At 35.5% G+C, this 14,637-nt stretch overlaps 2 protein-coding genes and 1 long non-coding RNA gene across 5 annotated transcripts; 2 read left to right on the forward strand and 1 right to left on the reverse strand.

Annotated features, from left to right (window-relative positions):
* LOC107633206 (agamous-like MADS-box protein AGL82) lies at window positions 1,055-2,529 on the forward strand. Its single transcript, XM_021117306.1, has 2 exons — window positions 1,055-1,180; window positions 1,857-2,529. Exon 2 carries the CDS (start codon window positions 1,867-1,869, stop codon window positions 2,527-2,529), a length of 663 nt encoding a protein of 220 aa, XP_020972965.1. The 5' UTR covers window positions 1,055-1,180; window positions 1,857-1,866.
* Window positions 3,354-9,266, reverse strand: LOC107630540 (phytochrome E). Of its 2 annotated transcripts, none has more exons than XM_016333715.2 (4): window positions 7,022-9,266; window positions 5,587-6,397; window positions 4,920-5,213; window positions 3,354-3,771 (listed from the first exon to the last, which is right to left on the reverse strand). In XM_016333715.2, the coding sequence occupies exons 1-4, from the start codon at window positions 9,012-9,014 to the stop codon at window positions 3,528-3,530; spliced, it is 3,342 nt and encodes a 1,113-aa protein (XP_016189201.1). In that variant the 5' UTR covers window positions 9,015-9,266; the 3' UTR covers window positions 3,354-3,527. The 2 variants fall into 2 exon arrangements, with proteins under 2 accessions (XP_016189201.1, XP_016189200.1); XM_016333714.2 differs by having other exon boundaries at window positions 4,920-5,216.
* On the forward strand, window positions 12,860-14,307 carry LOC110269712. 2 transcript variants are annotated; one of them, XR_002358474.1, is made up of 3 exons: window positions 12,860-13,068; window positions 13,258-13,368; window positions 14,194-14,307. It is a non-coding gene; the product is annotated as an uncharacterized LOC110269712 (long non-coding RNA). The 2 variants fall into 2 exon arrangements; XR_002358475.1 differs by lacking the exon at window positions 14,194-14,307 and having other exon boundaries at window positions 12,870-13,068; window positions 13,258-13,369.

Raw genomic sequence — 14,637 nt, forward strand, 5'->3', positions numbered from 1 at the left:
GAAAGCAATTAAGTAAATTCATAAAGTTCGAGAAATAGCGGGGAATGGGACAGGGATCCTTGCTCGGGTACCTGCACTTGCCTCAGGGAAAATTTGGCTTCCATTCCCATCCCCACAGAAAAAATTTTCCGCCTTTGGATCCCCATTCGGAGGCAATATCCATAGGAATTTTCACGACTCAGGGAGTTTTGACACCTCTATCCTTGATGGGTTTTAGAGTTCCATAGATCTAAGATCAGGTAGACCTACATTAGGTTAACCTACCTGATTTGATCGGGACACGATAATATTAGGGAGACAATATCTAAAGTTATCTTACATAGTGTAATATGTATAATTTTATACAGATAATATTCGTAATTACATATTTTTTATGGAAAAACTATCTAAAACGTATCCGAATAATTTTGTCGCTGACAAAAATGCACCTGAATTTTGTTATCGATAAAAATGTCCTCAAATAATTTAGAAACGCAACAAAAATGCCCAAAAAAAGGAATATTATTTTTTTGTAAGTGATAAACGACTTTTGTATTTGACAAACCGCTTATGCAGTTAACCCAAAATTTTATACGAATATTTAGATAACTATATATTCAAAAAATACATAAAAAAATCGGATAAAAATTTGTTCATTATTTTTTATTTTTTAAAAGTATTATTGGTTGTTGACAAAAGACATCACAAAAAATATATACCTAGCGAAAAATTACTAAATTTTAAGAATAAAAATATCTCATTTTTCTAATTACGCTTGCAAAAAATCGCATCGAATTCGATCTCTAAAACATTTTTTGAGAATACATATATTAATGTTGAGCATTTTTATCACATTTTTACATTATTTAAGGATATTTTTGTCAATAACTAAATTCAAGTACATTTTTATTAGTTTAAAATTATTTGGATGCATTTTTTGTTGTTTATCCTTCTATTTTATTATTTCTCAAATATTATTATAAACAATATAACAAAAATAACCGTTAGATATTTATTACTTTAGATGAATATCGATGTCCAAACTTATATATAAATTCATGGAACATCACTCTTGTTTTAAGATTTTAGGCACACGCATTAAAGGAATTGAAGCACATTCATAGAGCTTAATTCTTCCAAGAATTCTACCATTAAATTACTTCAGCAATCGGCATTATTGTTATTGTTAGAAATTTGTTAGGTATTAATAAATTTCTTCATCATTATTGTGTTGCTTTCTTTCACGATGTTCTCTCTTTACTTCTTGAAAATTCCAATGCTGTACACAGATATAATGCTTACCATGCTTTTATTGGTTATGGGTTTTTGTTTTCTTAGTTGTTTTCGTTTTCGGTGATAATTTGTCTTCGATCATGTGCTTTTACCATATGGTTTCTTTAAGATTCTTTGCTTCTTGACGTGATTAAGAAGTGGTGAAAACTCACTCACTTGCATAAAACCCTTCAAATTCTCTTATTACTTTGTTTATGTTTATGTTGTTGTTGTTAGAAAATGTGTCGGAAAAGATAGGATTCAAATTTCAAACAGTCCCCTCTACTTTGATATTGTTCCTTCTTCCTGAGTTTTTCTTTTGTTTTCTTTTTTCTTTTTTTTGAGAATAAAATTTTGTAGATGCTATTTTTGACGTGTACGTTAATGACAATGTTGTTTCTTATTTTTATAGATTGCTTATTTTCACTCAATTTCTTAAGAATTCCTCGTTTTAATTTAATTAGGCACAAGATTGGAATTGAACACTATACCACAATTTTGGGACACAAGATTTTGTTGTTATACTACAACAATTTCAATTTACTTTCTTATTTTCCATCCAATTCTTTGCCTTCTTTTTTTTATATATAAAATTCATGATGCAGATTTAGTTACATGGGCCGTGCAAAAACAGAATTGAAGTGCCTCTCAACTGAGAAAGATCGGAAAGGCAGATTCAAGACAAGAATCAAGGGACTAGAGAGCAAAATGAAGAAATTTTCTGACAAATGCGAAGGATCCGAAGCATGCTTGACAGTTTATGAAGAAGGTAGCAACGATGCACCAATGATTTGGCCAAAAGATTCCACAAAAATCAGATCCTTAATTAAAAAGTACGAAGCTCAAAAGAATGTGAGGCCTCTTAAGATCTTTGATCTCCAAGACTTCTTTGAGCACAAGAAGACCTTGGTTGAAGCCGAAACTTTGAAAGCGCAAAAATGCATCTACAGCGTCAAGTATCCCACTTCTGACTTGAATATCCGGAGCTTAGATTTGGAACAACTGAGGATGTTCATTGGCATATTGGATAACAAAATTGGTGCGTTGGCTGAAAGGATTAACATGCTGAAAAATAGTCAAAAAGTTGAAAGTAACTTCAATTTTGGACAGAGTATTGATCGGTACAACTCTCAGATTCAACCTATGATGCCACATAGTTATGATATGGGTTCTAGTTCCCAAATGGGTCTCCTTAGTCCAAATCCAATGGAATTGATGGGAAGTATGGTGAATGCTATGATGTCTAAAAGGTGGTGCCCATTTACTAAAAAGGGTTAAAAGTTATTATTTAATTTAAAAGATATAAAAAAAATAATTTTAAAAAAATTAAAACTTACTACAAAAAAGTAAGTTAGGCAAAATTTAGACAAAAACTCATATGCACTATAGAATTGGCTGGGAAGTAATTATGGACTGATGAATTGTGCTAATCAGTTTGAAGATTCTGTGTATAGTATTATACAAAATGGTGCTTTAGCAAACTCAACAAAAGTGAAGGAGCACCCTAAACTCTAAACCCTAAACCCTAAACCCTAAACCCTATATTTTTCCTAAAGTAAATTCCATAAATCAAGTTAGTGAGGCTTTGGATTGGGAAAGTTAGTGAGGCATGGCTTTGGTGAGTTTGAGAATTGGATGAATCAACAAAGTGAGCATTCGGATTGGACAAACCTGAGTGAATTTGTATGTTGACGTTGTTTACTTTGATGATGTTAATTTGGTTAGTGGCTAGTATGGTGGGATTTTTTTGGGTTTCTTCTTATCTTATTGATTTTAATTTCAAAGTTAGGTACCTTTTGTGTATTTTACAATTAAAAAAAAGTGTCTTATTTTCTTTGTTATTAAATAAGAACAATTAGAATTCAATTGATCTAATTTAGAATTATCATCACTTTGAGTCTTAGCAATTTAATGAATATAGAAAAATATATTGGCACAGGGATCCATTTAATAGGGAAGCATTACAAATTTACCATATAATTGAATCTGATCGTATTTAAATATAAATTAAAGCATTACAAAATAAAATATCCTATTAGTTTATTTCATATTCTACTATACATGTAAGTATGTAATTGTATTATTTTTAAGTTAACGAGCTATAGTTTAAAAGGTATAGTCATTTAGAAGTTGCGAGTTCAAGTGATTATTTTTAAAGTCAGTCATATAATTTTTGTTGGCCAATAATTTTGCCAACACAGCTATATATATATAATTCCTCTAACTAAACAATTTCTATCAAGCATCAAATCTAGTTTATGAAAAAAAAAAAAAAGTTAACTCAACATGCTTGTCTCCGCTTGCAAATTCCTTTGCCTTTCTTTTCTTGTTCTAAGTTCAAGATCAATGAGGAAGTAGCACTTATTTTGTTCTCTCGCATAGTGAACATGACCATTCATCCTACTAAGCATTTTTCTTGACATATATAGCCCCAAACCTTCTTGTGTAGTCCATTGATTCCCTTCTTCAAACATATCCTGAAGTGTGTTAGAAGGAAGACCTTGACCGGAATGGCTCATTCTGTAAAAAGAGTGTGCTTAAATAACAGGCTGGTTTGCATAAGACTATTTTTTAGATAATTGATTCATGTCTCGACATTTCATAAGGGGGTGGAATTATTACACTGATTGGATTTAATACTTTCATAAATTAAAGACTCAAATACAAGGAAAATTATTTGCATATGACTCAAAAGCACACTTGGTTATGACTAGCATTGCCAAAGGAAAATTGATTTAATGAATTATGACCAGTTCTAAAGTGCAATGACAGCAATGTCATTTAGAGGAACTTTTAAGGGAATGTGATATTTAGGAACGTTTTGTTTTTGGCATTAATTTTCATATGGGGCTTTGCATTAGAAATGTTTTAGAACTGAGGCATTAACGTTTGTGAGTAAAGTTATAATCCTATATCTGATTGGAAGAATGAAAATTTCACATGGTTCTACTTCTGGATGATTTGATTACTAGAAAACGTGTAACATATGGTATATCCAAGTCAAAGAAAGTTGGACTTCCCTAGTCAAAGAAGTTCAATTTTCAAACAAATAATCATAATAACTTATTCACACATGGATCAGACATATTACATTAACATTTGCAGAAGTTTCATTTCCCCATAAAAGAGAATGATCAACTAATATTAAGAAAATCAAATACTAGATGTTTAAGACACCAACCCATTGTGGGAAAGATATATTAGCAATCAGATTACTCCTTTCACTTCCAAATAACTAACTCCAGTTTTAATTTAGCCGGAAACATCTTGATTTCAGATAACCTTATTCATTATTCTTCTTTTATACATATTCTCATATCACTTGCTCATTCATTTAGTAGCACACTAGAGGAGAAAATTTGTTAAATTAAATCTGGGGCAGTAACTAATAATAAATTTTATAAGGTCGTTTTACTTTTTTAAAATTTATTATCAAAATACTATCTTTTTGAAGCTAATTACTTAAGTGTCACTCTTTTACTAAGATGACAATTAATTTGTTTATTTATTTTATTTTTAATTATGATAATTATGGTAATATAAAAATAGTGATATTTAGGTAATTAGCTTCAAAAGAACGACATTTTAGTATTAAATTTCGGAAAAAAATGGCACGTTGATAAAAGAGCCATGATAAAGAGATAAAAATAAGTTCCTTGATTGTGTACCTGAACTTCAAATGGATAAACTCATGGCCGTCCTGAATTATCTTCAAACCAGGTGAAATCTTGATTTCAACCCAGCCATTTGGAGATGGTGTATGGTTGACTACATTAAGCAGAATGTCAGATAAGACCACTTGAAGCTTTATTTGATCACCATACAGAGCAAGTGTTTTCATTTCATCAGGAATTTCATGGAACAGCTGCAAGCTTTTTCCTCTCACCAACAGCATCACTTGACTCACAATGGCATCTAGAATACCCCCAAGAAGAAATTCCTCCATGTTTAGCTGCACACTGCTGCTATTATTAGCATTAAATTTAAGAAAAGTCAGTCTTTTTTGTTTAGCTGGAGAAATAATTTATGCATAAAATCATTATATTATTTCATATATTCCTAAATAACTGTAAAATAACAAATAACACATACATGAAATGTTAAGATAGGTGATAAATTTAGTCTGTAACTAATAAATTTCGGCTATAACAAATAGTTATTTAATCATCACAATTAAATTAAGGGTGTTATTAGAAAAAGCCAAAAAGCTCACTATTGTGACAGATACTTTGAAACGTAAATCTTTTAAAATTTGGAGATATAACATATAAGTCAAGAAAGGAAATTAAGGATCGGAATTCAACATGCCTATGAAAATAGATCACGATCACTTACCCTTCATTGATACTTCCTATATATGTTTCCTCAATAATTTCCATTATCTGTCTTTCACAAGCAGCACTAGTGTCAAGAAACTGTTTCTGGCTTTCTGAGACAGCTGTTTTCTCCAGAAGCTTATGCGTAAACCGAATACCGTTTAAAGGATTCATCATCTCTTGTAATATATAAGCAAACTCCTTAGACTCAGATATACTCTTCCTCCCCTGAGGAAGATTTTGTCCATCCGAAGGCTGATTCAGATCGCGAGATACAATCTGCAAGAAGCAGAAACAGCCAATCATGTTTCCACTCGTATCGATCCTCTTGTTAGCAGTGATGTAAGCCTCTATAAACTCTCCATTCCTATCAAAAAATCCGAAGGGAAACTTCTCGAATTCTTGTCCGCTAATTCCCCGGTAAAGCAAGATCATGAAGTTAGTCAGTGTATCTTGACCTTTCAGTCTAACAAAGCTTCCAAAGATTTCCCCGGGAAGAAGTTTTCCTATGACTTCATCTCTCTTCCAGCCAGTTATCCTTTCCATGGCTGCATTCCATTCGGAGCAGCAGGCGCTCTCGTCAGAAGCAAATATCGGCGGAATTAGCGGATTGAGGCTCTGTATGATAGCTTTGTAATCACCTTCCAACTTGACAAATTTGTCTAGAACAACTTTCTCACAAGTGATATCTTGGCCTACAAAGCATACCCCAACAACGGCATTTGTGTAATCTCTACTTGTGCAAGCATTCACTATGAGATATACAACTCCATTTTGTTGTTGATTCCCAAAATGTTTCAATTTCAACTCAAAATTCTTGTCTTCCATGCCTGAAGAACACATCACCAGTTAATTCATATAGAAATATGATTATTAATAATATGATCTGCTTTGCTATAGATCTTAGCATAATTTTATGTCAATAATTTAACTTGGTTCCTTTAAGATATTCTGCATATGGAATGATCTTGAATGACAGAGACTATGAAAACAAGAGAATTTAGGAAGAGAAGAAATAAAATCCGTTTGCAAATAAAACTCCAATTTTCACATCATTTCAAAAGCATATTGAATTATACATAACGCTGGTATTTTGATTTTGGATTAAACCTGATGAAATTCAACAGTTACAACCGAGGAAAACCAGATACATGCGTTCACACATAACTCTGCAAAGTTTACACCACAAAATCTTGTGTTGTTCACAGACTTAGAATATTTAAAAATTGAAGTCTAACGAGGAATAAAGGATGTGTAAATGAGAATCAATAACGAAGATTTTGAAAATTTTGGATGATAAAAATTGAATCAAATTCTAAAAGATTTCTCAAATAACTCGCTACGAGGAAAGTTGAGAGAAATTTATTCAAGCTGAATCACATCTGACATTTGATTAAGTTTGCAATACCTAAAAATCCAGTAGCGATTGAACTTTCCCACAAGAAATGATTTACCTTGCAGGGCTTTACTTTGAATATTTTCAAGATTGTTGCGCGAGTCTGCATGCGCTACTTCATTCACTAGTGATTTACCAATAGCTTCATTTGCCAGCAAACCTGTCAATTCCGCAATTTTCACATTCCAACCATTGATTAAGCCACCTGTGTCAACCCCGAAAATCGGCACAGTTGCCGTCTCAATTAACCTCACCATTTCAAATGCTACTGAACTTAGCTCATCAATCCCACCACTTGAAGCATCACTTCTCTGTATGTAGTTCATAGCCTTAATACCACTATTCTCTGAATTGTGAAATGAATCTCTAATTATAAGTTGCAATGAGTGAATAGCATTGATTTCGGAAGCCTCCCAAGGCGAACTTTTGCTCTTAACAACTTCAAGAAATGCTTTGAATGATGATCTTGGATTCATTTTCCCTCCATCATCCTTATCCTCAGGATGGTGTTTGGCCCCTCCCCACTTAACTTCCTTAGCAGTGTGAGACCGGAACCAGAACAAGAAATGCCTCGAACTGATTTGCGCCATCGCCATGCCACACACTGCATCCCCAAGTAAAGCAGCACCAGGATAACCAGCATCAGCCAAACTGTCTGTACTCAAACCGGTCGAGTCACCGTGAGTACTAAGCAACCATTCAGCAATGTCTTTTACCTGCAATTCGGACGGTGTTGTGCCTAACAACCAACAGTTCCCATCATAATACAGGGCAGCTCCATCACACTTGACAAGATCCTTGATATTAGGAGACTGAGTAACAATCCCAAACGGCGCGTCGCGAAGGAGCATGTCACACAGCAAAGTTTGTGTCTTGAGAATCCTTTTCTCTGCCATTTGCGCTGCTAACTGAATCTCCATGTAAAGCTGCACTCCAAAAGCCTGCATAAGAAATTCACAAGCGTAGCGAACCGGAAAAGGCACATAGCGCGGCGCAGTGTGATGGCACACTAGCAAACCCCATAGCTTCATGGAATCTTTGGTATTTACCACAATTGACATAACCAGCGAAGCAATGGAGCCCATGTTAGCCATGTACTGCGTGTGGCATCCATGTGGCGCCCTCAGAGTTGAGTTCACCAAGCAAAGCGGTTGACTCAACTCTTGGTTCTGAGTTACCTTAACCGGCTTAGCATTACAATCACAAATCATCCGAACGCGATTTTGCTTGAACAAGAATCTTGAGGCTTGAGGGATATCAGTGGCAGGGTAGTGCAGACCCAAATAAGACTCCAAATCCAACCTCCTAATCTCCGAAATAACCTCCCCGTGATCGTCCTCGTGGAATTTATACACCATAACTCTGTCATACCCCGTAAGCTTTTGAACTTCCCCTACAACAGAGTCACACAGAAGACCAATGTCTCCGCCGGGAAGCGATTGCAGCCGAGAAATCGCTCTAACGGCTAGCTTCTGCGACTGAACCGCCCCTGCGAACGACAATGCAGGGTCACTGGACCTTGCAGGTTCCAAATCTATCACAACTCCGACATCAATCCGGTGAAGTATCGCGTAAAACGGCTTCTGCGTTGCCCTTGCGTACACCCAAACAGGATTAAGAAGCGAGATTTCCCTCGATGCCACAGCTTTCGCAAGCGAAGCCCCGGAAGCAGGAGTGAAGAGTGTAGTGGCATCAACTCCAAGAAGACCACCCATTAACTCTTCGGTGTCGGACTGAATCTCGACACCCAAGAGGAGAAATGAATTCTGGCTGTAGCCAATGATGTTGAAAGTCGGTTCTTCGACTGCCAGCATGCAGCCAAAGGGCTGGATGAGTCCGCCCCTTTGGATTCTTGACAAGTAGGCAGTCATCTTCTCCTCAGAGACTGATTTCGGTGGGTCAACCACTGACTTTGAGTAGTCAAATGATTTACCGGACACGTTTGATTGCTCGAACTCTGCAAGAATCTCAGCGTCTGCACTGTACTGTGCAAGTGTTCTCCCCATGTTCATGCTGCTTGCAGCTGAAGTTGAGAGCCTTGCGTTCTTCATGTTTTCTCTTCTCTTTCTTTCTGAGGCTGCAAAACTAGATAACTTAAAAATTACATGTATTATTGGACTCAGAGAATAATAATATTACGATAGGATTCTATTCCTTTTCTCTTTCTCTGTTTGTGGGATTACGCTGTTTGTGCTTCCGTAATGTTTGATGTCGTGGTTGGGTTTTCATACGTCATTGTCATGGGCTGTTTCATGCTTAATATCGTTTCAGTAATTCTGTTCTGTGCCATGCTCGTTTCGCACACTTCAACTGCATATTCTTCAGATTCAAAACCAAAAACAACAAAAATAAGTCACAAATCAATAATGTATTTGTATATAAATATATATTAATTTATTTTTATCATAATATGATATGACTAATAAATATTATTGATGAGTTTAAAATTCTAAATTTAATTTGATGATGAACAAACATTATTAAAGCAATTAATTATAAAATTATTAATTTGATCTTAATTTATACTTGCTTAATTAATAATTTTGTTGGTGCAGATTTGTATTGGGCTGAATGTTGCAAGCCCAAATATGGTTCTTACATTTCACCCTTGTGCAAAAATTGTCAAATGAATATATGGCTGAATTGTTTTTACACCAATTTGGCTATATTGAATTACTATTATTACTAGCCCATTTGAAACTTTGCTACCAAGACCATTGCTTGGTCCGAAACAAACAATGAAAGAAAGCAAAATTCTTTGTTTCCAACGGATCCCATTTTTAATTTGGGATAGATTTCAAACTCAATTAACTTACATTGGAAACATGAGAGAGAGTTAGCACTTGATTTGATGGACATCATCAATGCTACACGCTACCTAAAAGCAAGGGAAGTGGAAAACTTAATTCACTTTATCACATTCATTAATTATTGTTTAAGTTTCTGTTTCTTAACTCTCATCTCTCTTCTCCTACTTCGGTCACTTCACAGAGAAAACATGGAAGCTATGGCTAGCTACCGAAAGGAAGGAGAAACAAGCAACAAGACCATTGTAATGATGGCACGAAAAAAAAACAAAAAGTATGTTGTGGCTGAGATCTTCAACCAAGAAAGGTAAGATATGGTGAAGTAAGCTCAGCCTCTCCATACCGAAAATGGATGATGAAGATTTCGGTCAGAAGAGGAAGATCCTTGGAGAGATGATTTGTCTCTGATTTTGCTCAACCATCACAGGAGGTAGCTACAGTGGCTACGTGATGGAGGAGGCAGAAGTTGGAGCAGATGAAGCTGTCATCATCAATAACTCATCAAGGGCTAGGAATCCTTCTTGGAGTGCAAGACAAGATGGAAGGCTCGGATTGATGAAGATTGGTGACCAAGGAAGGACCACAGGTAATTGCATGTTAGGTTTTGCATTCGGTTATCTCTCTTCTCTCTCTGGCCGAACTGGTTTGCATGAAGAAGAAGAAGATTAGCTTGGTTTATTTGGTTTCAACCGTGGAGGCTTCCCCCTCTATATAAGGAGTAAGAGTGCAAGGCACAGAGTTCTCAGAGCTACCTAAGCTAACAGAAGTTCTTCTCCTTCAATGTTTTTTATTTTGTAATTTTCTGTTTACTTTTGTCTGTCTTGAGTCTCATGAAAAAAGACAAACAGTGAGGTTTGTAAGAAAAAACCATAGAGCGGAAAAAGGTAGAGAGTGCAAAATTAAAAGAAAAAGTCATAGATGTCCTTAGAGGTCCTTTGTACATCTGTGTTGTATTTCATGATTCTGTGGAAATCCCCTTGCAAGTTGGGTTAGTACTTGGCAGTTGAAAGCTTGGCAGAACTGATGAGCGGATAATTTATACCCTTTTTGGCATTGTTTTTACATAGTTTTTAGTATGTTTTAGTTAATTTTATTATATTTTTATTAGTTTTTATGCAAAAATCACATTTCTGAACTTTACTATGAGTTTCTGTATTTTTTTGTGATTTCAGGTATTTTCTAGCTGAAATTGAGGGACCTGAGCAAAAATCTGATTCAGAGGCTGAAAAAAGACTGCAGATGCTGTTGGATTCTGACCTCCCTGCACTCAAAGTAGATTTTCTGGAGTTACAGAAGCCCAATTTGCGCGCTCTCAATTGCGTTGGAAAGTAGACATCCTGGGCATTCCAACAATATATAATAGTCCATACTTTGCCCGAGATTTGATGGCCCAAATTGGCATTCAAAGTCTGCCTGAAAATTCTGAAGTTAAACGCCCAAACTGGCACCAAAGCTGGCATTTAACTCCAGGAACAGCCTAAGCACGAAAAAACTTCAATGCTCAGCCCAAGCACACACCAAGTGGCCCCCGGAAGTGGATTTCTGCACTATCTACACTTAGTTACTCATTTTCTGTAAACCTAGATTACTAGTTTAGTATAAAAACTGCTTTTAGAGATTTATTCAAGAGCTTTTTGCCATATTTTACGTTTGGAGAGGCTGGCCTCACTGCCATGCCTAGACCTCTTTTCACTTATGTATTTCTATGGTGGAGTTTCTACACCCCATAGATTAAGGTGTGGAGCTCTGCTGTTCTTCATGAATTAATGCAATTACTACTGTTTTCTATTCAATTCACGCCTGCTTCTTCTCCAAGATATACTCTTGTACTTAATTCAGTTTTCTTTTCCTAGAATGTTGTTGCTTCCTATTATTTACTTTAACTTCATATGTCCTAGTGTTATTATTTTGGTCTATAAATATTATAAACTTTTTCTTTCTCTTCTTTGATTCTGAAAGATTGTGCCTTATTTGATTGTGTTCTTAGTCATTCTCTTAAATCTTTGTGAACATTGTCATGGACTATAGTGGCCATTTCTTGTGAACTTTGCACTTATTTGATTCAACTGGAACTTGTTTTGACCTAATACTTCATCTTTTCTTTTATTGTTTCTATCAAAGTTCTTTGATTCAGATTTCCTTGTTAGGATGTAATTGACTCTTTTTATGGCACACTTCATTATTTTTGTACATCATTGCTTAATTGTGATCCTACACATCCTTCCGAATCCTTGCGAACCTAATTTGTGATGTTACTCTTCTCTTCCTAAGTTTTGTATCATTTTGGGTAAAACCCGAGTTTATTTCGATGTCACGTGCGATTTCTAGATATAGCAAGCGATACACCAGTTCTTTAAGACACAACTTATCAATGCTGAAGTTTGGAAAACTGTAATTCTAAGGCTTGACATAAGAAGGGTTGCTACCATGGATACGGAGAACAGAACCAAGGAGATTATGAAGTAAGATTGAATTTTGAGGAGATTGAGGAACGAAGGCTTTGTATATCTGAGTTGTCTAGGGAACGGGAGTCAGTGAATATCAACTACATCATTTTAACACACCTATGTTGTAATTTTTGTACCTGATTATACTTCTTTCTCATGCTTGGTAAAAGGCTAAAACCATGGAACATTTTTTATACTGTATCAATTTTTGAGGGCAAAAATTTTTCCAAGGGGGATAGAATGTAATATCCCAAGGTTTTTTTTTTTAAATTTTAGATTTACCCTTACTAAAATATCCATTCTACCCTCATCCCTTTTATCAAACCCTAACCCTAATCTCAAAATAAGACTCACCCTCCCTCCTACACACATACATTTCAGAGAAAGAGGGAGAAGGAACGGAAGCAAAGAAAAGAGAAAGGGGAGAGTAAGGGAACGGAGAAGAGAAGAGAGGAAGGGGAGGCTGTCCGTTGTCACTGCCATCGCCTTGGAGCACGTCGGCGTCGCGCCTCACCGCCGTGGAGTCGCTGTCCCACGTGTCACCGCCGGCGCTGACGAAGAGGGGGAGAGAGTGAGACGTTAAGGCAGAGAGCTGCTGCTACAGGAAACGCGATGGAGGAGAAGACGCCCCCAACTTTGTCGCGCCTGGTTGCTGCCTAGCACGCCGTCAGAGACCGCTGTTCACTCACCACTGCTGCGTCGCCATTGATGAACCTGTTGCCGCCGCCGTGAGCCGCGAACAGAGGAGGGAGAAGGAGGCGAGTTCATGAGGGAGAAGAAGCAGCGCTGCCACCTTGCTGCCATACCTCCTTGCTGCCGTCGAGCTGTCTGCTGCCATTGTTGCCATTTTGGTTCGCTCTTTTTCCTCGAATCTATTTCACTTCCGTATCCTGCCATTCTGATTTTATTGAACCTCTGGTTTACCTTGGATTTTCCAGCACTATTTCTTGTTGTCTTCCATTCAATTTGAATCCAATATTTTCTCTGGGTGCTATGATCATTGACGTTGCAATAAGAAATGGATGCTATTGTTGTTGCAGCCGCAACTTTCCGCTGCCCGGTCCAATTCCTCATTTCATTCTACATCAGTCCTCCACACCCGTTAATTTCGCACTTCAGGTTTGGTCTCTTCGGTCCCTTAGGACCACGTTGTGAGTAGGCTTTACATTTATAATTATTTGATTGTGCATCTATAATTATTTTGACATATATCTATTATGATCTTTGAATTATACTCACTATATTTGCCTTGAATGATTTTAAATTGATTAGAATAATTGATTTATTAAAATTAAATAATTTATTTTTATGAAGTTTATACTTTTGGAACTATACATGAGACCATATATATATTTTTGATGAAGTTTTGCTTTATTCTAAAATATTTGATTTTACTTGAATATCTGTTTTTGAAACATTGAAGTATTTGTTGGTATTCACTTGGTTTAAAGATTGTGAAATATATTTGAAATGTCTTATAATTGAAAAAAAAAGTATAATTGGAAAAGATTGATGAGAAAGTATAACATGATTTGATTTGATTTGATACCTTATATATTTGAAAGATCAAAGATTTGTTGTATTTGGAATTATATGTTTTGAATTGGTTTGGGAGGCTCGTATTAGAAAATCGTAGTTAACGGGGGTTATGACGTTAACTTAGATGCATCTAACTCAGACCCTAGCTAGCAGGGGTGTTGCTAGCCTAACGTGTAGGCCACACGTTAGATCTGTTATTCCGTACGGACACACTAGAGGAAAGGGCTACCCTTAGAGGTGGAGCCGCCCAAGTGTGGACTATTTGATTTGATTTCTATATGAGGACTCCCTTATTGTTTCACTTATTATTATCAACTACTGTTTTCTAATTAAAATCACTTTGATAATAATGTTTATATGGTCTCATGTGGATTATAGATGTATTGTCTAATCACTGAGTTGCAAAACTCATCCCTTTTTCTAAAAATCTTTTTCAGGAATAAATGCTTGACTATGTGAGACATTCTAATCAAGAGTCACGATCTGCAATGAGTATCTATTTTGTCGAATTTCTAGATGTATATGCTCCATATGTCACAGGCAGGATCCAACCATTCTTAATTATTTTAAGATTTATTAAATATATAACTATTTATTTTAGAACTTGTAAAATATTTGTAATTTTCTTATTCAACTTATATTTGAGTTTGTTAGGCTTGCTAGGGGATTATTTTCCTAAGCGCTGGTTATGGCTCATTTAGGGTTGTGACATTTAATTTTTAAAATCAAATCTTTTTAATTTCCAATTCAAATCTTTTTCAAAATGATTTTCAATCATATCTTTTTCTATTTTAATCATATCTTTTTCAAAATCAAGTTCAAAATCTTTTCTAACTTCTTATCTTTTCAAAATTGATTTTCAAATCTTTTTCAATTAACTA

This window comes from Arachis ipaensis, chromosome B03, assembly GCF_000816755.2.
Source record: "Arachis ipaensis cultivar K30076 chromosome B03, Araip1.1, whole genome shotgun sequence".
Lineage (NCBI taxonomy): Eukaryota > Viridiplantae > Streptophyta > Magnoliopsida > Fabales > Fabaceae > Arachis > Arachis ipaensis.

Bases quoted from the DNA above. Each gene is read 5' to 3' on its own strand.
- LOC107633206 (XM_021117306.1), top strand. From the start codon at position 1,867: ATGGGCCGTGCAAAAACAGAATTGAAGTGCCTCTCAACTGAGAAAGAT.
- LOC107630540 (XM_016333714.2), bottom strand. From the start codon at position 9,014: ATGAAGAACGCAAGGCTCTCAACTTCAGCTGCAAGCAGCATGAACATG. The intron at 6,398-7,021 runs GTAAATCATTTC...TGTGTTCTTCAG, and splicing joins TCAAAGTAAAGCCCTGCAAG to GCATGGAAGACAAGAATTTT. The intron at 5,217-5,586 runs GTAAGTGATCGT...TGCTAATAATAG, and splicing joins ATAGGAAGTATCAATGAAGG to CAGCAGTGTGCAGCTAAACA.